Raw genomic sequence first — 27,139 nt, forward strand, 5'->3', positions numbered from 1 at the left:
GAGTTTAAACAACTCCTCCTTTACTCTTTTTTTTACCACTTTAGTAATGGGTAAAGCAGGAGCTGGCAAGAAGGTATCCTGGTTACAACAAAGGCTCTGACTTCTCTGCTGATAGTTTCCAAGCACTTAACAAAGGTGAGGTTATCAAGGGTATGACAAATAGCCTTGTTATGGAAAAGGAGACTCCATTAGGCAAGACAGTCAAACCCGTTTTATCTAAATTTATTGGTAAATCCAATCTCTAGATAAATTAATTCTTTTTTCAAATGCACGTACTTTCTCAAGGTAAGATTTACAAGTGCTACTGAGAAACTACAACTTAATTATTCTGGGTCTTTTGATTACCAAACCTCCTTGTTTGGCAATTGCCCTGAAGAAGGAGACTGAAAGCAGAGATGGAAAATAAGGACCACCAGAGAGGATATTCCTGCTTCCTGCTGGGCTCCATCTCCAGCAGTGCAGCGACCAGGACACAGAATATCCTGGCAACAACCACTGCACAGCAGCTCCTGTCAGCCACACATCCCTGTAAAGCTGGGCCCAGCACACAACTGCCCTTCCCCAGCATAAAAGTGAGATAAGACAGGGAGGGTTTATGTCTTCTTCTGGCACCCAACACCCAGGCTCATTTACTGCTTCCTTTAGCAGCACTGGCTTTGCAGCCTGGCTTCAGTTAATTTTTAGCATGGGGAAATGAACTTCCATCCACCTTGAGTGATCATCCAAGGGAGCCCTGTGGTCTAATTCAAATCTGTTTTATCTCAATTTATTGGTAAATCCAGTCTCTAGACAAATTTATTCTTTTTTCAAAAGCACATGCTTTCTTAAGGTAAGATTTACAAGTATCGCTGAAAAACCAGAATTTAATTATTTTGGATCTTTTCATTACCAAACCCTCTTGTTTGGCAATTGCCCTGAAGAAGGACACTGAAAGCATAGAGGGAAAATATGAAAGCACAGATAGAAAATCAGTGTTGCCTGCAGTGCCCAGGGCCACCAGAGAGGATATTCCTGCTTCCTGCTGGGCACCATCTCCAGCAGTGCAGCGACCAGGACACAGAATATCCTGGCAACAACCACTGCACAGCAGCTCCTGTCAGCCACACATCCCTGTAAAGCTGGGCCCAGCACACAACTGCCCTTCCCCAGCATAAAAGTGAGATAAGACAGGGAGGGTTTCTGCCTTCTTCTGGCACCCAACACCCAGGCTCATTTACTGCTTCCTTTAGCAGCACTGGCTTCAGTTAAGTTTTAGCATGGGAAAATGAACTTCTGTCCACCTTGAGTGATTATCCCAAGGGAAGCCTATGGTCTAATTCAGCCATCAGGTCCCAGGACTGCAGGAAGGAGAGCAAACATGGCTATTGAGTGTTATACCTGCACTGTCTGGCAGGTGCCAGTTTATAGGGTAACACTTTGCCCCTGCCTCTATCAAAAACCAGGTACACACACACACGTGAAAACACAGGAAACAAAAGGAAGACTGATCCATTCAAATGATATTGAAAACCTCCAAAACTCATTTTTAAATGCAAAGAAAAGATCAGTTTTAATCTAATCAGGCAAAAAAAAATCACCTTTCTTTCCAAGTCCATAGAGAAACCAACTGTTTGTTGGTGGATAGCCAGAGAGGGACATATATATAAATATAGATGATTTCTCAGAAGGGCCAAGAGTTTCTGGCCTATATAAATTCCCTTCATCTCTGATCCTGCAAGGGAAATTCTGAAGTTATCTAAAAAAATACATTAGCTACAATTACAGAGACAGTTCACTCACTGAGGAACAGGTGAAATAAAATGGATTTCTTTTTTTGGATTTAATTTCATTTAATTTAGACATCATGACGAATGTGAATTAAAAAATCAGAAATACAGGGATGAAAAGGACCCCAGTTAGTCTGACAGATGTTTACCTAGCTTGTCCTTAGAAATTTTCAGTGATGGAGATTCTACAATACTGCTGTCTGCAGGACAGGAGTATTGTACTACTTCTTGTGCAAATCATTAGAAAAACATCTCCATATTTCCTGCCTGTATTTCTACCATATTTACTGCAGCCCATGACTGCAGAAGAGAGAGTTGCATCCTCTGCATGTCAGCTTTTAACTCTGCTTCCATTTTTCCAAGAACTTCCATTCTCCTTTTTAAGCCTAATATCAGGGAAGGTAATTTTGAAAAATTCTTCCTTCCCACCTTCTCTTAACACTGACCTAGTACAACCTTTTTAAAATAGGGAATCCAAAACCTACTGTGTTTGTGGTCAGAAATGACAATAATCAAAGTTAGAAGACAAATGAGCTACTGTAAAGAAAGACTTACAGAACTCTACATCCCCCACAGATTTCTAAGAGTTTGGTATTCCCAGTGTGGTCTCTGCTCCTCCCTGTCATATATCATGTAGTTTTTAGACTGCATGACAATGTTTGGAATGGTGGCTGGCTGTTACTTTGGTACCTGCCTTTACTCCCAACACCACAATTCCTTCATTTCCTTGGGAGGGGCTTCTTGAAGGAGACCCATGTTGAGGTGGCAGGGAGAGGAAAAGGAGATAAGCCTTCCAAAGGCCACCTTTATCTGTTCATCTTCCTCACCTCATCACTCTGTGCTCTACTAATTTGTCAAGAAAATTACACAAATCCAATCTTTCTGTTAGATTTAAACTAAAGAAAAAAAGAGTAGAACTCCCATAGTAAGAAGGATGCATTTTTATCAGGCTGGCACACAAGCACAATATCAGCATTAAACAGGGCTTATAAAATCAAATGCATAAAGTCCATTCCTGATGAGTTAATTTGATTTTAATGTAAAATGAACTAATACTTGACAGCCATATAGTTAGTGGATGAGTCACAACATTCTCATTAGCTAGAGAAGAGAAAGGGAGTTAAATTGCTCAGTAACTGTAACAACACTTGCAACCTGTCAGATTTTTTTGTGTCCATCCTCTACTGCTCTGCTACTAAAAATTAGAAATTATAAGATGAACATATAAACAAAATTGGTTAAAATACTAATATAGAAAGAAGTTCTCTGCTTTGACCCAAAATCGGGGTTTTTTTTACACTATCACAAGAATTTACTTCTCAAAGCAGAAACAATTGCTCATGTAACACAGAACAAATTAGAGACTTGGCTTTTGCTTTGCTACAGCTCTAAGAAAGGTGGCTCATACTGCACCTGTTTCATAAATCTGAGGTTTTATATGAGTGCACTGCAGTGGAAATCAATCCCAGTCAATCCCACACTGCCTCCAAGAGCTGGCCCTATACACTGGGATCTATAAAGCTAGGTTTCATAAGAATTATATAAATTACACTATTCTATAAATTCAGGGACTGGGCTGGACAAAGAAATTGCTGGCCCAGCCTTGATGTTTGACTTGACTTGAAGTGTCTCCAAGAAAGACACAATGGATGTGTGTGTCTACAGGCTAAGAGGAGTCTTTGCTACTGTCACTCATTTTCTCTCAGTCTTCCTTAATTCCCTACTGACAGCCATAAACATAATGAGTTATTCATTCCAAGGAGAGCTTGAATAGCAAATGTTTTGCAAGATGTAATTAGTGATTGTAATTTTATTCACAGCATATTGCATTTTCCTTAGGTGAAGCTGTAGGATGTAAGAAGCAAAAGCACATCATCAAGTAATCTGATCTAGCACTCTGAGCTATGTAGGTCAAGGATGGCCTGTCTCCTAAGCCCTGCAAACTGCAGAGATCCTTTTAAGGCTGATAGCCACCTGACAAGCCCATCTCTGAGCTGCTGGGGCATGCTGCTCAGGGAGGGTTCCAGCCAGACAGGAACAGCTCTCCCAGTCCCCACACCGGGCTGTCAGCAGGGCTGGGCTCGACATGCAGCCAGGCTGTCCTAGTAATGTCTGCCTTAATTGTCACTGCCAACCTGCTCCCTCCCCTGCCAGTTTTCAGCTTCCTCATCCTCTGGCTGGATTGGGATTGAAGGCACTTGAGAGGACAGCTCATGTTCAGACTCAGGTGTTTATTATTTCTCATCTCTGTTACAGTCTCACAGGCAGTGAGTTCTGCAGTTCTTCACTAACAAGGCACAAAATGGCTATCTTTTGTTATAAGGCCTTTTAAGGCTAAACTATCCAATTAAGAAATGACACCTAAATTATTTTCACTTTTTACCCAATAATAAATCACTTGAAGTCCACAACGTTGAGTTTCCTGTCCAAATACACAAAACCACCCAAACCCAAGGAGAAGACGGTGAAGAAGGACCAGCCTCCACCCTAAAACCTCCATCTTACTTTATATGTATTACTATATTCTAAAATCCTAAACTCTACATTTTCCACCATGTGATATTACCCATTCTATTCAAACTCCACACCCACAATCCCAGTTCTGTCATTCCGTTTTGGAATCCTTCTCCACAGCCTCAGGTCAAATGCAATGTTCTCTTGGGGGTCAGTGCCTGCCAGCACAGAAACCCTGAAATTCTCAGCATCCAGAACTCCAACCCTCCCCCAGCTGGGAGCAGAGCTCTGAGCTGTCCCTGTGCCACTCCAGGTGGGTGGCACTGAGTGGCACCCACGGCCAAACTGCTCGTGACGCCCCCTCCATCACCACAGCAAGTGCAGGCCCAAAATAATTTATTTTAGACCCAAAATAATTTATTTTAGACTCAATTATCATTTCCTGCCAATATGCATGCAAAATCTAAACACACAACAGAACCGTGGTGACAAAACTTACCATGTTTTCATTTTAGGCTCAAAAGGCAATTCTTCATGGAGGTAAAAACTGTGCAGTTTCACAGACTGACACAGTTCTGGAGACATTTTTTTAGAAACATCATAATAATGGCCAAACTTTGTATATGTTGTTGGGCTGGTCTGTGGAAACAACAGTACTGATTACAATCTTAAACGATTATCTGTCAAAGGAAAGTAATTAACCAGCAATACACTTCAAACCTCTGTTTTTTTCCCATTCAGTCCAAATAAAAGCTTAAAGTAGAAAAACATTATAATAATTACTACTAAGTTTTCATTCCCCCATTGTCATACTTGAATGTGAATCTTTCACACAGAGTTCAACCTCTACTATTCCAAGCTGCAGCACCAAAGTGAAGCCAGATAATTAAAAGAATGTATTTTTTGCACATGTTCTAGACAGATGATCACAACTTTGCAGAGGCCAGATCTATGAAATCAGCAGAACATCGTGTGTTCAGCCTCTTTGATTTTTCAGTCTCTGACAATTAAATGGGTGCTACAGAAATATTTTCAGCTGACTTGGAAAATTTTTCTCTTTATTTATGATCAGTGAAAAAACCAACCATTGCATCTTCATATAAGTGATTTTAATAGAAAAATAAAAAATAGCTTAAAATTATTTTCAGTTCCTTGAAAATCAAATAAACAGTAGGCTGAGCATTACGTGCAATAACTATGATTTGCTATAATGAAGATACATTTTCTTCAGATCTTAAGTTCAGTATATGAAACACCATAAACCAAATTTAATGTATACCTGTGCAGGAATTACACATTTTGAACATGCTGTGCTATTAAATAGAAGAAATAAATGCATTTCTTTGGTCCATATTAATGGAATGCAGAACAGAACCTGCAACATTATTTGAATTATACATGTAAAGTTAACCCCCCCGTCCTGGTTTAGGGACTCCCCCTCCAGACTGTTATACCATGAAATATTCAAGTAGATAGTACTTCACCAAAAATGTATTAAACTGTTAAGATTAGTTAGAATGATTTGATTTAGGGTAAATATTTTGAAATTATTTGACTAACAGGTGTTAGGTCTGGTCAGTTATCAGGGAATATCAACAGGAACAATAATGCAATACTTTTCCCAGAATAACCAATGAAACCCAAACTTTTAGTCAAAAGAAATAATTACTTAAAAAAAAAATAAAACCCCATGGAATTGCTTATGAATATCTAGTCATCTGAGGCAACCAGTTTTACTAAAAATATATATATAGAAAAGCACATTCTCTAAATCAATGTACCAATTTATTTCTTGGTATCTGATTTTTAAAGCAGGCTGTTCCACAAGACACAACATTCCATCAAAATTTAAATGTTTTTCTTGTAAAATGTAACTTTATTCAAAACAAGGATTCTGAAAGCAATTTAAACAGGGGCTGTTCTTTGGCCTATAATCTATTCTTTATCCGGATTACAGATCAGAATGTTTTTACTGCAATCTCTGCCAGAGCTCATCTTTTTATTGTGTACTTCCAAGCCCCCTTAATGTTTTAGAAAGGCCTTGACTAACTGAACTTTGATCTGATGTCTTCATTGAGAAAAGCTCCAGGTCGCCCATTTCAGATGCAAATCCTTCCTGAGGCCCAATAGAGTTTAGTAAAGACAGCAAAAAAGAAGAAACAAGAAGTTTCCAGGATCCTCTTTGAGAATCCTGAGGCACATTGGTGTCCTTAATCCACCCCGCCGCAGGGATTAAGGTAGGTGATAACCTCTCCCGCTTCCAAAGAATGAGCACAGCGCCTACAAACTGGGTGGAGCCTGGGATTTGGCGCTAATAAAACCCCATAAAAGCAATAAAAGCTGGGTCCATGGCAGAGGGCCCTGAATAGGGCTCAGTGTCCTGCATTCCCAGGCTTAGCAGGGAGCTGCTGGGAAGCCTACCTGACCCAAGGAAGCGTGAATAATGGAGCGGGGCAGAGCGGCCGCGCGCGGCGCACACTCGCCAGCCCTCTCTGACACTGATACTTTGGGCTTGAAGTTTTTCTCTTCTGGTTCGGTGTGCGGCTTCTAGCTTTGTATTATGCTAGTTTATAGTTTATATTAAGTGTTACTGGGATCTTTTTACAAGATGGTAAAGAAAAAAGAATCCTATTCCAGCTGGAGACTCAAGGACCATCTCTTCAAAATTCAGGCCCAAAGCTTAAACAAAGTGAGAAGAGGAAGGCGGGCAAGCAAGCAAGGAGGATGACACTTCATCATTTGAAGCTATTAATTGGACAATTAACTCCAATATGTAAATGGATTAAAGCTTATAAAAATGTGAGATCTCATGACCAAGCCCTCTTTTGCTTCCATCTTGGAGCCATCTGGGCACTGCCAGGGTGTGGCCTTTGAAGGCACTGCAATAAATATGCACTTTATTCCTCTGAACTCCTTCTAGCCTCTGTTCCAGCTCCTCAAGAAGGCATCACCACATTCCTTAGCAGGCTGGAGGCTCAGGCCAGCTCTTTCCTGGATTCCTGGTTTGCACAAGGAGAAATACTCTAAATTGTCAGTGAGCAGAGCGTGCTTTTACGCTACCGTCTGCTGTTAATGTTTCTAATTGCAATCCTAATGTGCTAGAAATCTCAGATTTAGGATGAACCAAGGCAGAAAATTGATTTCATGCTGTGACAGTTTATATATTGCCCCAAGAACACAAGCAGTTCATTCAAAAAAAAAAGAGAGAGAGAGAAAACCACACTGTCTTGCATTGCAAAAGAGGCTCTCCATATACTCAAAAGTTGAAATTAATTCACCTCTGATACAGATATAAGGAACAAACTGGCAAAAGCACATCAAGCATAAGAAGGTCTTTCACTCCAACAGATTTCTTATAAATCTATTTTTTTCTGATGCAAGGTATGTGCAATATGTAGAGAGAAACTGAGACAGCTGTGAAGAGCGCTAATACAAATACCATGCCTAAGAACAAAAACCAGGTACCTGGATGGTCAAATAAACGCAAAGGGAACATCTGAACTACCAATCAAAAAATCTATTATTACTCAGAAACAGCAAACAAATCAATCATCAAAAATACCACAAAGACATCTTTTACTCAGCATTCCTGCTCTGTATTTAGCCAGATAATGGGTAGAAAAGTTTCTGCTATCATGTTTAGTGTTCTAGCTAAAAGCAAAGCTAATTTTTCTCTTTCACAATTGAAACTATTTGACAGTAGTTTCTGAAAATGCACTGGCATATTAGTTCAATCAGTTTGGAAAATATGCCTTGAAATTTTATTCAACATGGGTTTTTTCCAGCAAAGGAACATTTGAAGGAGGAATCACAACCAAATTTGTTCATTAAATTATTGAACTAAATGTATTGTTATGGGCAAGGCAGTTCAGATTTTTCCTCAATGGAGTATAATCACCAATCCAATTAACATAAAACAGAGCCAAAATTTTATGATAACTGCAATACAAAATATTGAAAAATATAAATTTGAACCAATTTTTCACCAATTAAAATGTCCTGAGGAAGTTTAAATATAGATTGTTTAAGATTGATACTTTTGTGTGTATTAATTTTTGCATAAATTTAACATACACATAAAAATATTGAGAGAATATTTTTCTACTGAGAATGATCAAGGTCCAATTCAAAAAGCAACAATAACAAGGCAAACTCCCCCAGAAAGACTGACTATCTTATTCTATCTTGCATAATCAATTTTCAGTAATCAAGGGTACATACATCATGCATTTTCAACAAATACTACATTAGTGGAAGAAGTGGTTACTGCAATGAAGCTAAAGATGAGTGGACACCCAACTGAATTTTTGAAATAATTTTTCTATTTTGTTGGAATATCAGACCACAATTTGTTCACAACACGCAAATGTCTTCATATCAATGTACAAGGAACTCCGATAGATTTTAAAACAGACAAATTATTTTGGGGATGGTTCAGAGTGGCACAGCAAGCTTCACAATAATAAAATTGATGAGATTATATGATTACCCTGGAGGCTGTTTGATTTGGCATGTCACCATATATAAGTCTTTTCTGACACAACTGTATAGCCATGTCTGTGCAATTTCACAGAAAACCAAACATGCCAAGCCTTGTAAGATCATTTTGTCACATTCCAATTATGTTTTTAAGAATACAACTGAACTTACTAGGCAGGTATGACTACATCTAAACCAGAATTTATAAATATAGACTAAAATGTACAGACAAAACCAGGATTTGATTCTGGACAGCCAGAAATGCTGTAATTTGGTTAAAGACTGATTGCGCTGCTGGATTAAATAAGAAAGCCACCAGCCATGGGAGATTGATTATCCACAAAACACCAACAACTGTAAACTCTGAAAGACTGATCACTGAGCTTGCTCCTTACATTGTCCCTGCCCAGTGCTTAGCTCCCAGTGACAGTGAGGCTGAGAGAATCTCAAGTGCTTGCTTTAGTTGTTATGCACATGGATAAGCAGGTCAACAGCTTGCTTCCACACAGTGCTTCCACTGCAGACACCCAATAAGTCCTGTTGATTAAACCCACTTAAGTCATTTGTGTGCAACTAAAGTTGGGCCAAGTTTGGAAGCAAGCACATCATCCAAACTTTCATAAAAAGCTGTCTCAATTTCATAATGCTCATTGAAAACTCCCATGGAACTTAAGTGTTTTTTTTTACTTTTAAATTACTATTGTCTGTAGTGAGTTTTAGAGTACCTGCAAACTCTCGAATTCCCTTTCTTTTTGCATCATTAGTAATTAAAATATTCACTGGTGTATGATAGTTTTTCCTCAAGAGGCAATCTTGTAACACTGCCCATTAGCAGTTCTGTTGTCTAGGTTCTACTGAAAAGCATTTGCTTTTCAAATTCATTTTGAGTGCAAAAGGAAGGTAGCAGGAAATAGCCATTACCTCCATTTTTGGCAAATTTTGGTAGCGCCAGGCTATTTTCATAGAATCCTGAAAATCCTCAGACTTCACAGCTGCTGCTTCATCTCCCAATTCCTTCCTGTAGGAATCATCAAGCAAAGGGGCTGGAAGCTCCTACAAGTAGAGAGCAAAAAAAATGTCAGCTATCTACAGGAGAAATAGCAGTTCAGGTTTTTATCCACACCCCCCTCCCGCTAGATAACACAGTGATCTGGGTATAATGGGCAGCTGCAAAATCTGTAAAAGATTAATAGAACTCTTCTGAAGGACTGGCTCCTACTAATACTGAGCTGGAAAAATCCCCATGTAATTATTACTGGAAAAATGAATTATAGAAGTAAAAAAGAATGCAGAATGGAAATACCACATTTGGTGCTCTGCTTCATCTTGAGTATTCCCATTCCCATTGAGCAGCACCCATATTCTTTTTTTGTAATATTTCTTTAGAGGCTGATCTCCTAAACCACTCCATTTCTGACAGTGGGCAAGTTCCCTGCATATTTAAGCCTATTTCAGCCTTTTCCCATAGCAAATTTAAGCCTATTTTAACATAAGAACTTTGTTAGCTGCTGTAAATCTTTCAGAAGTATCCAAGAGACCACAACAGCCTACAGACACCAGCTGAAAGCCACTGCAACAGGATGGTTTGAATTTTCTCTTCTGCTAACCATTAGGCATGATATCTACTCATGCTGGATATCTCATGAACACAAACACAGGAAAGGAAGGGGACAACGTTCAATTCTGGATTTTTTCAAAAGTTTCTAATGTACTTTCTGCCTTTGCTGCCCTGCTGAAAAAGTAAACAACACATGCTGAATGCAGAACTCATGCAATGGGCTTCTACACCTACTGGAAAAATAAAGTACAATGAAGTTTTCTGCCCCAGCTTTACACCCATCCCTGTAAGCTGGAGGGCACAGAATCACTGCTTAAAACAGAACAAGGCTTAGCTGAAAACTCTGCTTTCCTTGAGCAAAGACTCCTGAGGAAGAACATGTGACATGCCTCAAGGGTTAAAGCCACACAGAGCTAGCCAGTAGCTCTGGATTGTGTGTGGAGACTCTCACAAAGCAAATTTGAAACCTTTAGAAGAAGAATCTGGGTTGAAGGGTGGGACACAGATCAAATGCTGCACACAGGCAGGGCTTATGGTGACCATAAACACCCAGGGGACACTCATGGCTTTGTGTGGGTACACATGGTACAAACTCAGAAAGGAGACAATGAAACTTTTAACACATCCACTTGGGGTTTAGTGTTACACTTATTTACCATTAATAAAATTAATATTAAGATCTAATAATAAATTATTAATTACAATCATCTGTAATGGTAATTTAATAATGAATTTAATATGCATTAATTTTATCAAGAATATACTTATATATATGTATTTCATTTACATTAATTTTATTATTATTTAGTATTCATTCATTTACATTTATTAATATTTAAAGATTAATATCATAATATGTTAATAAATAAATTATTGTAGTTATTCTTTTTATATAATATAGTATTGTTATATTTATTATAAACATTATTATAACTAATATTAATAGTAATAAAAATAATATTAATAGCTAATAATTATCAGAATTAAAAACTATTACTGTGCATATTTCTATACATAACCTTACTAATAATACATGCCACTTTTTTCTTTCGTATAAATTAACATAGCATCTATAATTATGGAAAAAAAAGATTTCAGATAATGGCTTCTGTCTCTTGCTGGAGTTGGTCACTACACTTTGTGAGGCACCAGGCAATGGAAGTTGTGAAAACTTTCATAAACTGTATAACTTAATAAAGTTTCAGAAATAGAACAGCTGTATCTATGTGTTTCAGCAGCTCAGCAAAAGACACAAAACACCTTTGAACAAGCTATTTTATTTCTTTTGCTTTTACAAATGAAGTGCAAAAGCCTGGTAATGACTATTCATGAGAGCAATTATGTACAGAGTTACATTTTCACATTTATCACAGCTTGTTTAAAAAATATACTTGCATACAATAAACTCATTACTGTGGTAGTAAAAATTAGGCTTTCTGGGTAGGAAAGCTACACAAAGATGAAAATTTTGATTTACTATTTACAGTTTTCATTAAGTTTACAGATTTATAATAGCTGTTTCAATTAAAAAACCCTCAAATTTTAGAAAGAGTTCCATTACATTTACCCAGCAAGAAAGCAGGCAAGCTTTCAAATCAAAGAATTCTGACAGATGGGACAAAATGAAAGCAGAACATTGTACTGAAAGGTTCTGAGGAAGTCTAAGTACAAACTAGAGCTGACAAGGACCCCGATGCATTTCACATACATGCACATACAAACCACTTGCATTTACTTCTAAGAACATTATATGAAGTATTAAAAAAAAAAGTTACTTTGAATTGTTAATTTTATAACTCAGCTATCCTCAATAGAGTTAATCAATCTTATTTTCCAATTGAGATGTTACTTTGAAAACACATACTGAACAGTTCAACTATTGTGCAGATTTAATTTCCTCATACAATTATTCATCGATTTCAACATATTTAATAATAATTTAATAAATAGATTTTTCATAGATTTAAACTTCCTATCATAAAAAGGTCTTTCTTTTTCAGTGAAGAGCTGCTGATACTTGATCATCTCAAAATACTCCTCATTTAGCAGTAATTTAAAAAAAACCCAAACCAAGTTTCATTTATAAAAGTAAAGTCTGTGAGGAAGTAATTTGGAGGCTCAAGCAACATTTCCTGATCAACTTGTTGCCAGGTAATTTTTGGTAGTGGTGGGTAATCTCTGTTTTTTTTCTGAACACAAGTGCCTGCAGAGATCATGAAATTTTGCTTAAACATTTCATCCAACTCCCTGAGCCTGCCCCTGGTTCAGACACCACCACTGGGCAGCTTCCACATCACTGCAAAGCCAAAAGGCAGGAAACGGCAAATTGTACCATTCTCCTTCCTCCAGGGAAAGAGGAAAACAGCAGCAATATTTCTTATAGCTATTTAATATTTTTCTCCCCTAGAATCACCACAAATAGCTATAATTTGTGCTGCTGGTTCATTGTTGGTATGTAGTAATTGAGAAAGTCAAATTTGAGACAGGGACATTAACTCCAAAAATTTGTCTATTTTACACATAAAACCTATTTCATGCTGAATAAAGAACAGAGGTCAAGACAATAAAGGTGAGAAGTTCTCCAAGCTGCTTAAATAATGTCTTGCAACACTGAAAAAAAAGTTCCTGCCTTCCAGTGAGAGAACAAAACCTCCTTCCATGGCCCTGGGTGGCAGGGAGACACCACAAATCCCAGCTGCTGGACACCCAAAAAACTCAGTCCAAAACAGAGGCACACACATCATCACTGCCACATAATTTGGCACTGTGGTGTCTCCTAACTGCTGCTAAAAATGAAGCAGATTAAGAGATCAAGGAAAAAAAATGGTTTCATCTGAAGCTGATAAAAGATTTTGGCTGCCAGAGATGAAAATCCATCAAAGTATCCACCTGAAACAGCCTTTTTTTTTTTGCCAATATAGCTTGCTTTTAATTTCTAACACAAGAAAGAGTTTTTATTTTGACATAATAAAAAAACTTCTGACAATAGAAGAGCACATGCATCAGCTCAGATCTGGTTTATTCTGTCTTGTCCCTTGGAAGGAAAAGGAGAAAAGATGAGGAGCACTCCAAGAACTCTCTCAGACCAAAACCAACTCCAAGCTGCTTTTTAAATGCCTTTACCTAATAACTACCATGCTCACCTGAAGAATATTCCTTAGATGTGCCAGGTTCTTGTCCCTGTGCAAGGGACACTGAGATTTAAGACATTTCTGGGCCTCCCACATCTCACAGCCATGCAATTTTCTATGCTAACATCTGTTCTAAAGCAAAGATATCCTGAATTATACTCTTGGATGTGGGGGTTGTGAATTACATGGCCTCTGAGGAGGCTCTGTACATAATAAGCTGCAGTCTGGAGAAGGTGCTCTGCCTTTGGATAATTTGAAGACCAGTTTTATTAACTTGGTTAAACACATTCCAAGATATACTTGGAATGAGCACAAAGAAGGGGAAAAAATCCAATCCTATTCAAGGTCAGTTCGTCTGTTATTTCATCATATTCTATATAAAGAATAATAAGCAGAGCTAATAAAGAACATTTACCTCCAGATTTACATCCTAATTTTATCACTGTGGATAAAGCAACCAGTTTCAGATACCCTCAACTCCTTTTACACCAAGCTGGAAGAGAAAGGAGAGGCAGAACATGCAGGAGCTGTTTGAAGGTATGTCTGTGTTCACTAGAAACCCACATAACTTCACCAGCCTGCTTGAAGACTCAAAAAAATACCTAGATGGTCACTGTTTTTCCTTAGGATATACTGGTTCATGTAGCTCAGGCCTTAATTTAAAACTTTAGTTAGTTTACTACTTTTCTAGAATAGTCTTCCTTTAGTTTACTTAGGGACAGAGCCCATAAAGTTTACAGAGTTCTAGTTAAAGAAGTTTTTTTTTTTTAAATTTTATTTCTTTACATTGTCAATAAAAAGAAAAAAGTTATAAAAAAGGAAAATATTCTGATTTTTTTTCTAATTCATATTACTCTTTGTTATTAATTTTTTTCTTTCTATCCTTTTAAAATTTTAAACCTACTTGACCTTTCTCCTAATCCTACCTCTCAACAAAAAGTAAGTACACTAATAATTAATCAACACCTAACCCACCACACTTCTTGATAAAATTAGCCAAAAAATCTCAAAATAACAAAATCTCAAATTAACAAACCCAAACCACTACAATGGGCAATACTGAAAATACTGGATGATCCACAAATAACTAGAATTGGAATGAAAGGCTTTCCCCTCTTCTGACCCCGGTAATTAAAGGCAATTCTTTCTCTCAAGAAAGGAACTGTTTCCAAACCTGACCATCCCTGAGTGACACAGAGCACCTCAGTGTGAGAGCTGGCAGTCCAACTCTCATTATACAGATACATCCTCAAAAATATACCTGCCATTAGCTTCAAAAATAAAGGCTCAATGTAGCCTCAAAAATAAAGGCTGGATGGTTGGGTCTGTACTTCACAACTCCTCAGCACCATGAAAGGCTTCATTACTGTCCAAGAATGACATAATTTAGGATTTAAGAGATTTATGTTCCTTGAATCAAAGCCAGAATTTTAGAAGAAGGCAGTATTAGCAAAATATGTAGAATTTATCTACAAAATTTTAGGCAGAATCTAGAAATCAAAGTGTTATTTAAACAATGGACCAAGAAAAGGAGAGTTGGGCTATCAGCCCATCATCTCTCTGTTTAATCTATTTTTGCTGAAAAATATCTCAGCTCCCACAACATAGAGCTTTGAAAAGCTTTGGGACTGGCAATTTTGCGGCATCAGTGTGTCTGTCAACTTCTGAGAACTGTTACATTCTCCCAGGCTAAAAAAAGACAAATATTTCATAAGGTACATAAAAAAAAAAAACACCCAAAAAACAAAGCATGTAGCAGTGCATTAGTTAAAATAAAAATAAAAAAAAACCCAAAAACATACAGCATTTCTTGGGGTCAACTAAAATACAAATCTTTGCTATGCAACACAAAAAAACAAAAAGGCAGACAAGTGCTAAAGTTATTAAGGGAAGTTGGGCTGGAGAGAAGGAAGCTTGTTGCTGTTTTAAAATGAAAAAAAATAAAATTTGGGAGGAAAAGCCAGTGTTCTGGAGTGGTCACAGTAAATGACAAAGCAATTAAAATAATTTTGTTTCCTGCAAACTAAGCTATGAAGGTTTTACTGCAAAGAGGGAACAATTTATTTCAGTAATAAAGCTTTTATCTTTGCAATAAACTGTGGATGAGCTGTACCTGCTGCAGTCCAGCTCCTTCTGGCTTTGCTGCCCCAGTACTGAGCCTGCCTTGTTTTGGCAGATGCACGAAGCAAAATCAGATTCTAACAGTTTGACCTCTCTCACTTCTTGTGTTCTCTGGGGGATAATAAAATCCAAGATACAATCCCACAGCAGTTAATGAAGCTTAACCTCACACCCTCTTAATTACCAATGCATTACACCAACTATAGGCATCATACTCCTCTCTAAGCTATTTTACAATTCTAAAGAAGTACTACTGTGCTATTATTTAGCAACATAATCCAAACTGTATGTGAAATCCCTCTTATATAAAATCCTTTGATCCTTATGGGTTTCAATAACTGTATAACTCAAAGGACTTAAGAATTTAAAACATTATCTATTTATGTATCAATAAATATATTTTTCACACGGATTTATGCAACTATTCTGAAGTGCAGTTACTATCACAAGTATGATAAAAACACAAAATAAAACAATACTAAAGGGATAAGACTAAAATAAAAATAATAAAGATACTAAAATTCACATGAATTTAAGGCTCTTTTTCAACATGCTAATTTTTAGTATTTAAAGGACACCAGATGGTAAGTCAGGAAGGGTAAATATTTCCTTTTCAACAATGCAGTATATAAATATCAGTTTAAAGGGCCCTACTCCCAAAAGGGGGGGGGAGGATTCTATTTGGATTGTGAATACAAGGTGCATTGTTAAGGAATATAAATGAATGGATGGCAATTTTTCTTCTTTCAGCAGCCCTTACACAATAACTTATTTCCATCTCCAGGTAAGGATGGTCTACAGAAATTGCCCCTTGACATTCAGAAAGACCTAACGTGCACCAGCTCAGGGTAAACAAGAATGGTGTGAAGAGAAACAGGAAGCAATATTGCTCTGTTTTGGGAAATAAGAGCCAGCTGCAAGTACCCTAAGTAGTCTATTTTTAAGCCATAAGAATACAGTCTATACTCCAGATACACAGAATTAAACCCCACTCTAAAGTCACAGAACTCCTTTGCTGTAACTCTTGCACTGTGGCTGCATTTCATAACAAACCCAAGAATACCTATCAGACAATCAGATGAATTATATTTCAATTTAATATTTTTCTGAATCAGTTAATGAATGCTTAAGTATGTGACAAATAAACATAGCAGAGAATGAGAAAGTAAAATTGTGTGAAGGAAATGAGTGTCCTTTGTCCCAAACTCTGTAAAGCCTGCTGCAGTGCACAATGCACAGGCCTGAGCCTAAACAGAGTTACTGATAACAGCATTATTCCTGAAACCCTTCAGAGATGAGCACTGGAAGCAACAGCTTATTAACTACAAAGTTACCAACTAGATTTGTTAAACAGGTATTTGTGGACATGGAAACCCAAACATTTAGATTTTACCACTTTGATGATACATTTTTGTCATGGTTTGATGCTGGCACAATGCCAGTGCCGCCATGAAAATATATTCTCCCTAGTGTCTGCTATGAGACATAACCAGAAATAGAGCAAAGAAAAAAAAATTATTAACCTACAACTATATGTAAAAAGTAACACACACATAACACAGAATGAAAACCTTCCAAAACATTCCTCTTCCTCCTCCCCACCAAGTTCCACCACCATACAAAATAGAGCCTTAGATTCTCACTCTGGTTACCACCCCTCAGATAAACAACTCTCAGTTAAAGGCCAAGTAAGTGCCACAGCTGAGAGAGCCACAATCCACAGTGTCCCCACAGAATTCCAGAAGGCTCCAGCCCATACAGCCACACCTCACCTCCCCAGGAACCTGCAAGTGGCTGCTTTCTTTGTCCCTCAGCCCAGCCTTTTATGGTCTCCTGTTGATGCCCTGCCCCTGTGTGCCCTCTGTGTGATTGCTCAGCACCCCTGGGCACTCCATGGCTGTTACTTTTAATATTATTCACCTGCTTTTCACAGCTGCAGCCAATTTGGGATCAGCCACAGCCCCACTCCAGTCACCACAAACTCTGTGCCCACAGTTTCCATCTCAAGAACTCCTGAGCAATAAAACCTGACCCAGAGGGGGTGAAGTGACTTGGTTTTCACGGCAGGATTACACAAACTACAGGAGGACAGAACCACTCTGTCCACTCCAGTCCTTCAGACCTTGAGATGCTGGCTCCAGGAAAGGGAATTCCAGGGGAATCTTGCCATTGCTGCCCTGTTGATGCCCTGCCCCTGTGTGCCCTCTGTGTCATTGCTCAGCACCCCTGGGCACTCCATGGCCCCTCACCTTCAATAGCATTCACCTGTCCTGCACAGCTGCACCAATCTGGGATCAGCCACAGCCCCGCTCCAATCACCACAAACTCTGTGCCTACAAGTGAGATGGGTGTTTAAAAAACCTCTAAGTTCAGAACTTAAGTTCTGAAGTTCTGAACAGTAAGATGATGAAAGAAAATTTCCTTGATGAACAGACAAGGATTAGCAGATGAGAAATCAAAAATTTGAGCCATTCTATTCCTCTGGTTCTAGAAAAACTTTTTATTGGATTGATCTGAACTTTTGACAACGACAAAGCTTTTTGCTCAGTTTCCAGCAAAGGTACTGCTTTAAAAGATTTAATTCTTTTTAAACAGAAAAAAATTTTTTTCAAGTGTATCTTTCACACCTCTACAACTTCTACATCAAGCATAATGGAGAAAGTTGTACATTACAATACAATGAAATATTTTAGCAATAAAAAATGTAAAACAGATTCACCCAACAGGCAAGTAAGAAAAGTAAACAGATGAGCAAGAACTACACAAAATAGAAATTAAATTTTTCAACTCATCTGCCAGGCTCAGCCTCAACCCTCATCTTTGTGCTACCACAAGACTTCAGGTAGTAACAAAGTTCCTTTCTGCTCTAACTGTAATTTGATTTCTGTGTATTAAGTGACACTATTTAACAGCATGCAGCAGCTGAATCACTGCAGCAAGTTCCTGCATTTTGAAAATATATTCAGAAAAAAAGACTAGGAATGTAGCCCTATTTGCACAGATATTTTTACCTTTTGAAGTATTATGCTTTTAATTTGTGAGCATCTAAAACTGAAAAACACCAAAACACCTTTAGCATTGATACATAGCTTCTCTCCCAATACCAGATGGCAAAGAGACAACAAATAATTAGAATTACTCTCTGAAAACAGACAGCCCTGGCCATCAGCCTGATGATTTCTTCCAGGTTTGCATTTTTTCTTTTGCTAAAACAATGGTTTAAGATCATATCCATGAGGGAAAATCCTAAGCATCGTGCTGAAGGTACTTTGCTGAAGTGAGAAAAGTCCATGCAGATAGCTATGTTTTCTTTCAAGGCATTGCTTGCACACACCATAATACAGCAGCCCTGTGGTTTTTATTGTTGTTGTTTTTAAACTAATAATAATAATAATAATAAATAAGTAAATAATAAAATGAAATGGAAATAATGAAAGTTCATTTTGCTAGGTTCTTCCTGCATTCACTTTTTCAGCAGGAAAAGAGTAAATGAGTACTTTCTGTTCTTCAGGCCTGCCCTGTTTGTTGAAGGTAGAACTTTTTTAGTCTTCTCCAAATCACACACTTAAGCAAATATAAAATTAAAATATGATATTTAAAAAGTATATAAAAGATAAAAAATAGAAAATTAAAATATACTTTAACTTTTGCTTTAGATATCTTTTCAGCTTAGGAACTTTCAAAAATAGTGCTCCTGGAGGGGTCTTTTTATGTTTTCCCTATTTTTTTTTCTCAATAGCCATTACAGCTGTCCACACACCCCTCTCAGCTTCAGCACCATGAGAAACTGCATCTTCCCCTTCCACTGTGACACCCTTTATCCTCTCCTCTTGGAAGAGAACCTCCAAAAGGCAATCTCAGCTGAGTGCAGAAGTATCCTGCAATAAAATTCCCACTTGAAAACAGACATTCCATTGAAAGGCAATAATCAAAGTTTTCCACGAGAGATGAGCAGACAGTTCTAGAAAGCAGTTCTGGAGCTCCCATTCTCCCACCTCAGGCTTGCAGGTACCACGTGGGAAGGTCACTGACCCAGCACTGGCCAGGGTGCCACAGGTTAAATGTAGTGCTCCAGGGGATGCTGGTTTGTCTTCCAGAACAATAATGAGTTGTTGTCTTCCTTACAAGACAGATCATAGAATCACAGAAGGTTTTGTGTTGGAAGGGACCTCAAAGATCCTCTCATTCCAACCCCCTGCCATGGACAGGGACACCTTCCACTAGCAGGTCCCTCAGAGCCCCATCCAGGCTGCCAGGGATGGGGCAGCCACCAGGTCCTTCTCTGGGCAACCTGTGCCAGGGCCTCAGCACCTTCACAGAGAAGAATTTCTTCCCAATATCCAATTTAAGTCTGCCCTCTGTCAACCTAAAGTCATTTCCCCTTGCTCTGTCACTACACTGCCCTTCTTAAAAGTCCCTCTCCAGCTCTCTCCTAACTGGAAAGCTGCTGGAAGGTTCCCCAGAGCCTTCTCCTCTCCAGGCTGCACAACCCCAGTTCTCAGCCCAATTCTCAGTGCTCCAGCCCCCTGAGCCCCTCATGGCCTCCCCTGCACTCAGTGCAGCAGCTCTGTGCCCTTTTACTGCTGGGGAGCCCAGGGCTGGATGCAGAGCTCCAGCTGGGATCTCCAGAGCAGAGCAGAGGGGCAGGATCCCCTCCCTGCCCTGCTGGGCACATTTGGCTCTCTGGGCTGTCAGTGCTCACTGCCAGGTCCTGCTGAGCTTCCAACACCCCCATCCCTTCTCCTCAGGGCTGTTCTCCATCCATCCTCAGCCCAGGCTGTGTTTGTGCTGGGATTGCCCCAGCCCAGGTGCAGGACCTTGCTCTTGGCCCTGCTGAACCCCATGAGGTTCTCCTGAGCTCTCCAGGCTGTCAGTGTCCCTCTGGATGGATCCCTGCCCTCCAGGGGCTGCACACACAGCGTGGTGCTGCCAGCTTGGTGTCCTCCATCCAACTTTGCACAGGCTCCACAGCAAAAGCAACCTAACAGAGCAATCTTTATTGTCAAGGTAAGCTATAAATAACCCATCTTTTCTCATTAAAACTTGTGAGAATCAGTTCTACCCCCCAACCTAAATAAAAAAATCAGGAATAAAGGTAAAGACATTATTTTACAGGCAGTTTAGGCAGTTGTAGAATTTTAATGCCAAACCTGAAGTAATTTTACTATTAAATAAATTTTCCATTTACCAATGCAAGCAGTTTTATTTTATGATCAGTCATAGAAGTTACCATATAATTTCTTATGTTATATACATTCCCAGTGCTTATGCCCTTAGAGTAAAAAGTTGCCTTTTTTTTTGAAGCCTGTATGAACAGAAATGCTCTCCAATGTTTAAAATACTTTCTAAAAACCAGCATGTATACAGTTCTGTAGGTTTTACCAGAGGTGTATAATTTTTCAGCATTACGTCTTAATGCCAGTTTCCTGAAGGAGCTTTGACTACAAAAGGCATGAATATATTTTCAAAGGATGATGGATAAATTGGTGGGTGGTAATATAATATATCTTAGGCAGCTGATCAGGGCTTTTTATCCTCTGCCTGTCTTTTAGTTATACACAATTTCAAGATAATTATGGTCTATAAGAATGTCTTTTCCCCTTCCTACTACCAGCAATATTTGTCTTGGTTATAGGTTCAAGAAACTTCCAATCACATCACAAAATTGGAATAGGGCAATTATGGCATTTCAGCAGAGAGCTGAATGTGCAAATAGACTGACCACACCATATGGACATTTAATATGGACACAGTATGGACAGTTAATGAACTGCCTTTATGAAATACACCAGCTAATTAGATATTGGCTGTGGAATGTATTGAACCCATACTTGAATTTTTCAAAGTAAAACCCAAGCCTTAAGGGTAATTCAGGTTGATTTCTACCATGTCTGTGTTACCTTTCCAGTAAAGAATACAGTCCAACCAGGTATTGAAAATAAATTAATTACTAATCTCATTAAATGGAGTGCCATGTTATTCAATGGTCAGACAGGCTTTATTAAAATCCCAACACTGTGGAGTCATCCAAATCCCAAGCAGCTCATTTTTCAGACAGGAGAGATCTTCCTGAAGCACCTGAAGGTGAGGGTTACTTCACTGACACAATACAAATCAGAGAAATTAACTCTGCTGTGCCTTGTCTGCTAAAGAAAGTTAGTGTTGAACAGGCAAGGTGAGAGTAAACAGCACAGACAAGAATATTGTTGAATACACAAGGGCACAAAGGAAGGCAGAAATCAACACAAGATGTTGTTGATGCAGCAATATTGTCCCTGGATTTATAGTCTCCTGTGGCAGCACCACCATGGAGTCACAACAGAGGAATGCAGCATTCCTGCCTAGTGCCTGCCCCTGGAAATTAAGGAGGAAAATAATTCCATATCAGACAAGAGAGTTGGGTAAGGCACAGCAAACTGACTGACCCCAAACTCCAAGTGGTACAAGGTGTATGGCAGATGTATGTAACAGTGTCTGCTTGTTATCATGTAAAGGAGCCAGAAAAAACACGGCAGGCTATGAAAAACTGAATCAAAGGGGAATGAAAGAAAAATAGAATGTACATTAGCTACTCCATTTTAAGAAAATTTAATGCAATGTAATAAAAATACTAATTTGGATAATGAAATCTCAATGAGAAAAACAACTGCAAGAATCGTGTTGTATCATTAGGGAGTCAATACTTGATTGTTATTTATTTAAAACCACTTAATTAAAAAAATACAGCACATTCTTAGGTAATTTGTACTTGCAAATCAAATTTTAACCTGTTTGTTTAACCTTTATTCTAAGCCACAAGTGAGAAAAAATTTCACCCTTAAATGAACCCTCTTCAGGTTTAGGAGCATTAAAAAACTGATTTTTCACAACACGATAATTTCATTTCATTAAGAATATACTTTTTCCTGAATACTGAGGATAATGTTCAAGAGGTAAGGCATAGAATTTACCATCCCTAGGTAGGAAAACAGTAGAGTAATCATTTTGTCCAGAAATAATCTCTGAAGACACTTAAGGAAATAGCCAGACTTCACTTGATGCAGAAGTAATCAGGAAATTATATGTTACTTCTGATATTAGGAAAACGCAGCCTTAGAAAGACATAAAATATTTAATGAAATTTTGCAAGATTATCCTCACACTTCAGCATTTTTTGCACTGTTGATCAGGCTTTTTCCCTTATGCAATTTTCTCATGACAGAAACTATCAGTGTTTGATTGGGAGTCCACTGAAGTCTGGAGGGATCCTTTCTGTGTGACCTGATCCAAAGCTGACCAAGTTCCCTAGCACAAAAAAGAGTCAGAATGAAATATAAGTGTAAAGGAGATTGTAAAGATGTTCAATGATGTTTTTATTTTCTACAGGAAACTACAATAAATATCCACACAAACTCTACACTGTTTCTACCACAAAATACTGGAGGCAGCTTAACTACACTTCCTCCTGAGCAGGAGGAAACTGTAAGCAGTTGGGTTTACTGAAACCATCCCACTAAGCCAGTGGAATAAAGAAATAAAATAAAGAATAAACAGGTTCCAAGCCTGATTTGGCCTTGGGAGGACCTTACTCCACTGTCCATAGATGGGAGGTAGAGACCTGAATTTAATTCCCAAATCTGGCTAGTGTAAATAATCCTGTACTTCCCAACACATTCTTATGAATCACCAAGATGAATTCATTTGTTGCTACACAATATGGACACTTTAAAATGCATTTCATTAATAAAGAAATTACAGCTTTACTTATCAAAAGCAATGAGTCTTATTTACCTTCAAAATGTTGGCAGGATGCTCTTTGGCAGAAGCCACAAACAGGTCATGTCCACAGACAACTCCCTCTGCGAGAAAATACTTGAACAACAAACTGGAGTAAAGGCCATATTTATCCTCCTCTGTGAAAACAAGAATGGTTGGATTGTTTTTTGTTAGATAAATTGCCCACCTGTAGGTTGACAACACTGTAAATGGCCTCTTTAGGTCTATCTCCTGGAGTATAGAATTTACAACAGAGAACAAAGGTAAAATAGGACTCCAAAACTTATAAAATAATGCTTGATAATACTGTATTTCAAATTTTTCAAGCCAGAGGAATAGTCCTCAATCAGGCATTTGATTCTAAGATATGGATGGGACACAGCCTCCTTACAAGGCTTCCCATGAGTATCAACTAAGATGGCTGAATTTATGGATTAATGGCAAGGGGTTCCTTAATTCAGGAAAACTATGTTAACATTTATATTCCTAGTGCTTAAAACCTGCTTAAAATATTTGTTACCTGATGCTTTTCAAAATTCAGCCATATTTGGCATGCTAAGCCTATAAAGAGGTAACATTCAGAATAGAGACATTCTTATGTCAGCATTTATTCCAAAGTTGTGAAAACTACAAAAGCCAAATGGATGTATTGAAGAAACCAAACCATTAGCAATGCTTTTTTTGAAACCTAACCAGAGAAAAAACAGAGCACATTCAAAAGACTCGTGAATTTGCAGTTTAAGCAGGGAGACAATGCTTGTTAGCAGACATTGTAAATACTGGCCCACTGAAATGAAAACACAAATTCTGACTTTGGAAAGAGCAGCATTTCCTTCAGCTTCCCTGGTGCAAGTGTCAGAGATTAGGAGAATTAGGAAGTCTGAATGAACTCATACAATTAAAACTCAGCATAACTTCAAGCTGTGGGAAGTGGATGTGTGCAAAACAACTGAAATCTGAACCATCTCTGATTTTTTGTTCTTTATTTGTAGGAAGTACCAACAATAGCACTGTTAATGCTTTTTATGGTTTTTGGGAGAAAAGTGAATGTGCTACATTAGGTTTCACATTTTCATCTCTTAATCTGGCAGCTGAAAGACAATACACAGGGGTGCTGAGGCAGAAAGATACAGAGAGATATTTCTTTATACAGAATGAACAAAACTCAATTTATTATTTGTGTGACTTGGAAAATATTCCCTAACTACACATATGAAATAGTAAAATTAAAAATAAAAAACCAGTAACAAAGAGAGAAAATGAAAAAACTTGTTATTCATATCCAACTTGCAAAAAACAGTAAAGAAGAAAATAAAAGTACTCTAACTTTGACATGTACTACAATCAAAAGGAATCAATGGAGTGAAGGAGAAAAGGAAAGGAAGAAAGTGTATATCCATAAAGGAAAAGGAAAACCAATAGCAATGGGGAAACCTAGGAAACAAATCACAGGAAAGTATTGTTGCACTGCTACACTCCTAATATCTTGCACGTGTACTGATACTCTTAGTGCTCAGATTAACAAGAAATTCAAACCACAAGTGCTCAAAACCACTGGAGAAAACCCAGTTCTCCAAGAGATATTCCCCAACCTCCATGGGATATTAGGTAAAACAGAATTTGTTTCCTGCTTTTTTAAACTCCACTGTTAAATTCAGTATTTGGGATAGTAAAGTCACTAGAAGTTACTCTAAAGCAGTAGCTCAAAACAGAGAAAAATGTTTCATGATCCAGTCACTAAGACAAGAAATGACATAAAACTGGATATCCAAACAAGCCAAAGGGAATACAATAATTACAACACTCTTACTACTAGTTCAGGCCACTCTGCAGTTTGCTGTAGAGTCTTAGGATTTTAAGAACTTAAATTGCATTAACAGAACTTACCTTTGACACTGTTGACCTGCTTAGGAGGCCATATTAGCCTTCAATGTACTGGCAATAACACATCAACTTTTTTTTTTTTAGATTTTTAATAAGGGTCTTGTGACAAATATGGACAGCTCTGAATCATAAAAAGCACAGGACTGACAAAACCTTACTGGTGACAGTACTGGGTTCCTCATCAAAATTTCATCAGGATGGATTTCCAAACTGCAATTTACTTGAGAATTTGGAGCTTGTAACTAAATATTAGATCCAGTTTACTCTTGCATCCTTACAAAGCCATTATTAGTGTTACTGAAGAACTGCCTTCCTACTAACTCAGTGATGAGACTGAGGATGTAGAGCCAGCTATGAGACTCAAGTGGACACAAGGCTCAATCAGCTAAAACTGCAACACTCCCATTGCAGAAACAAAAGACAGAACTGACACTACCTAGGTTTTGAAGAAGTATTATAGTTGTATTTTGTACACAGTCTTTGCAGCCTGCTTAAATCTTAAACTGTTTCAAGAGGGAAATAAAACCCCATTGCTCAATAAGTGTCCCTTGTAACTGGAGTCCAGACCACTGCTCCTGCCCCTTCAAACATTGGCTCTCTCTAGTTATTCTTACTGCTTTATCCTCAGTGATATATTATTCACACTATATTGATTTCCATGTGCTAATCTCCAACTATGAAGCTCTCAATTTCAGAAGCAAAGACCTCTAGAAATCAAAGTGGCAGCATGAGATTTACATTTTTTGTTTTAAATTGTCTGAGGTACCTGAAAGAAGCCACCAAGGCTCCCTTGTAATCACATCACTGTGGCAGATGTCACTGGAAGGAGACAATTTTGTTAGATCTCTCTCCCTTTGAACAAGAGAGGAAAAGGAACACTCGTCAGGCACTCTGGAAGGATCCTCAGCTGCAACACTTACATCAGCCTTGCTGAATGAAAAATCTTGGGTTCTCAGTTTTTAACTACAGGTTAAAGTTCACCTTCTTCACCATCTGAGGCACAGAAACACTGAGTTGATATGTATTTAACTGACATGTAATGGAAAATAAGAAAATGTCTCGTTGAGTCCAAGTGTTTTATGGTTTGAGTCTGTGTGTACAACTATACAGACAGTCTTTCTGGATCATCATTTTTGATATTAATTATTCCTTAGAAAGTAAACAATTTCTTGTGCGAAACATAACAGAAACTCCATAAACCATGCATAAATACAAGAAATCATATGATGTGTTGGTGATCATTTAACTAAGCTAAGAAGAAATATGGCTGTAATAGTTAAAAAGAATTTTTCTCAAATTTTATTTGAAATGCTGAAATGTTAAACATATTGTAGAAATAAAGCCATGAAGAACTAGTATATAAACCTTTTAATTGACTTATTAAGATTCTAATTAATTTTGTTGATTCATTGATTTATTTGCAATATAACAGGGCTAGAGAGGTTCTTACATTGCCGTACTCTTCCAAAACATATTTTGCAAAACAACACGGAATGTTCAAGTTAGCAAATTAAAATCACATTCAGTGTAAGGGCACATAATTTTAACACAAGCCTTTCTTTTCTTCTTAAATTTTCATAAGAGTAAACTTGCAGTAAAAAAAATTAAATTAAGAATTGGAAAGTGATCTAAATATAAATCACCTCATAGTTTCCTACAGTACTCTAAGGATTAGATGTGTCTCAGAAAGCCTTTACAAACAGTGTATCTGGAATTGTTAAAGTCAATGCATCTGTAAGAATCCCTCAGTTCTTCAATTTGTCAGATAGAGGATGCTTTTTATTGATTCATTTCTAGGTCACTAAACTTTTGTGGTATTCAAAAGATCTAAAGTGCATCCATATGGGGCTTTTCTGATAGCATCCATTGTACCCTGGCTTCAATAGTTACATTCAAAACCAAAAGAGCACAGCTTTCTTCTTGTAAATAAACAAACAAATCACTTAGCACAGGTACTTCAGCAGCTCACTGATGACTTCCATAGGATCCCA

The 27,139-nt window shown here is 37.9% G+C and overlaps 1 protein-coding gene across 1 annotated transcript in view; it reads right to left on the reverse strand.

Annotated features, from left to right (window-relative positions):
• The window catches only part of ELP4 (elongator acetyltransferase complex subunit 4), a 140,820-nt gene that overhangs the window by 100,676 nt on the left and 13,005 nt on the right, over window positions 1-27,139 (reverse strand). The window contains exons 3-5 of the mRNA XM_066552001.1: window positions 23,280-23,401; window positions 9,621-9,752; window positions 4,720-4,859 (exon numbers count right to left, since the gene is read on the reverse strand). Of these exons, the coding sequence (XP_066408098.1) occupies window positions 4,720-4,859; window positions 9,621-9,752; window positions 23,280-23,401 (394 nt within the window). The remainder of the gene's footprint in view (window positions 1-4,719; window positions 4,860-9,620; window positions 9,753-23,279; window positions 23,402-27,139) is intronic.

This window comes from Molothrus aeneus, chromosome 6 (genome assembly GCF_037042795.1).
Source record: "Molothrus aeneus isolate 106 chromosome 6, BPBGC_Maene_1.0, whole genome shotgun sequence".
Lineage (NCBI taxonomy): Eukaryota > Metazoa > Chordata > Aves > Passeriformes > Icteridae > Molothrus > Molothrus aeneus.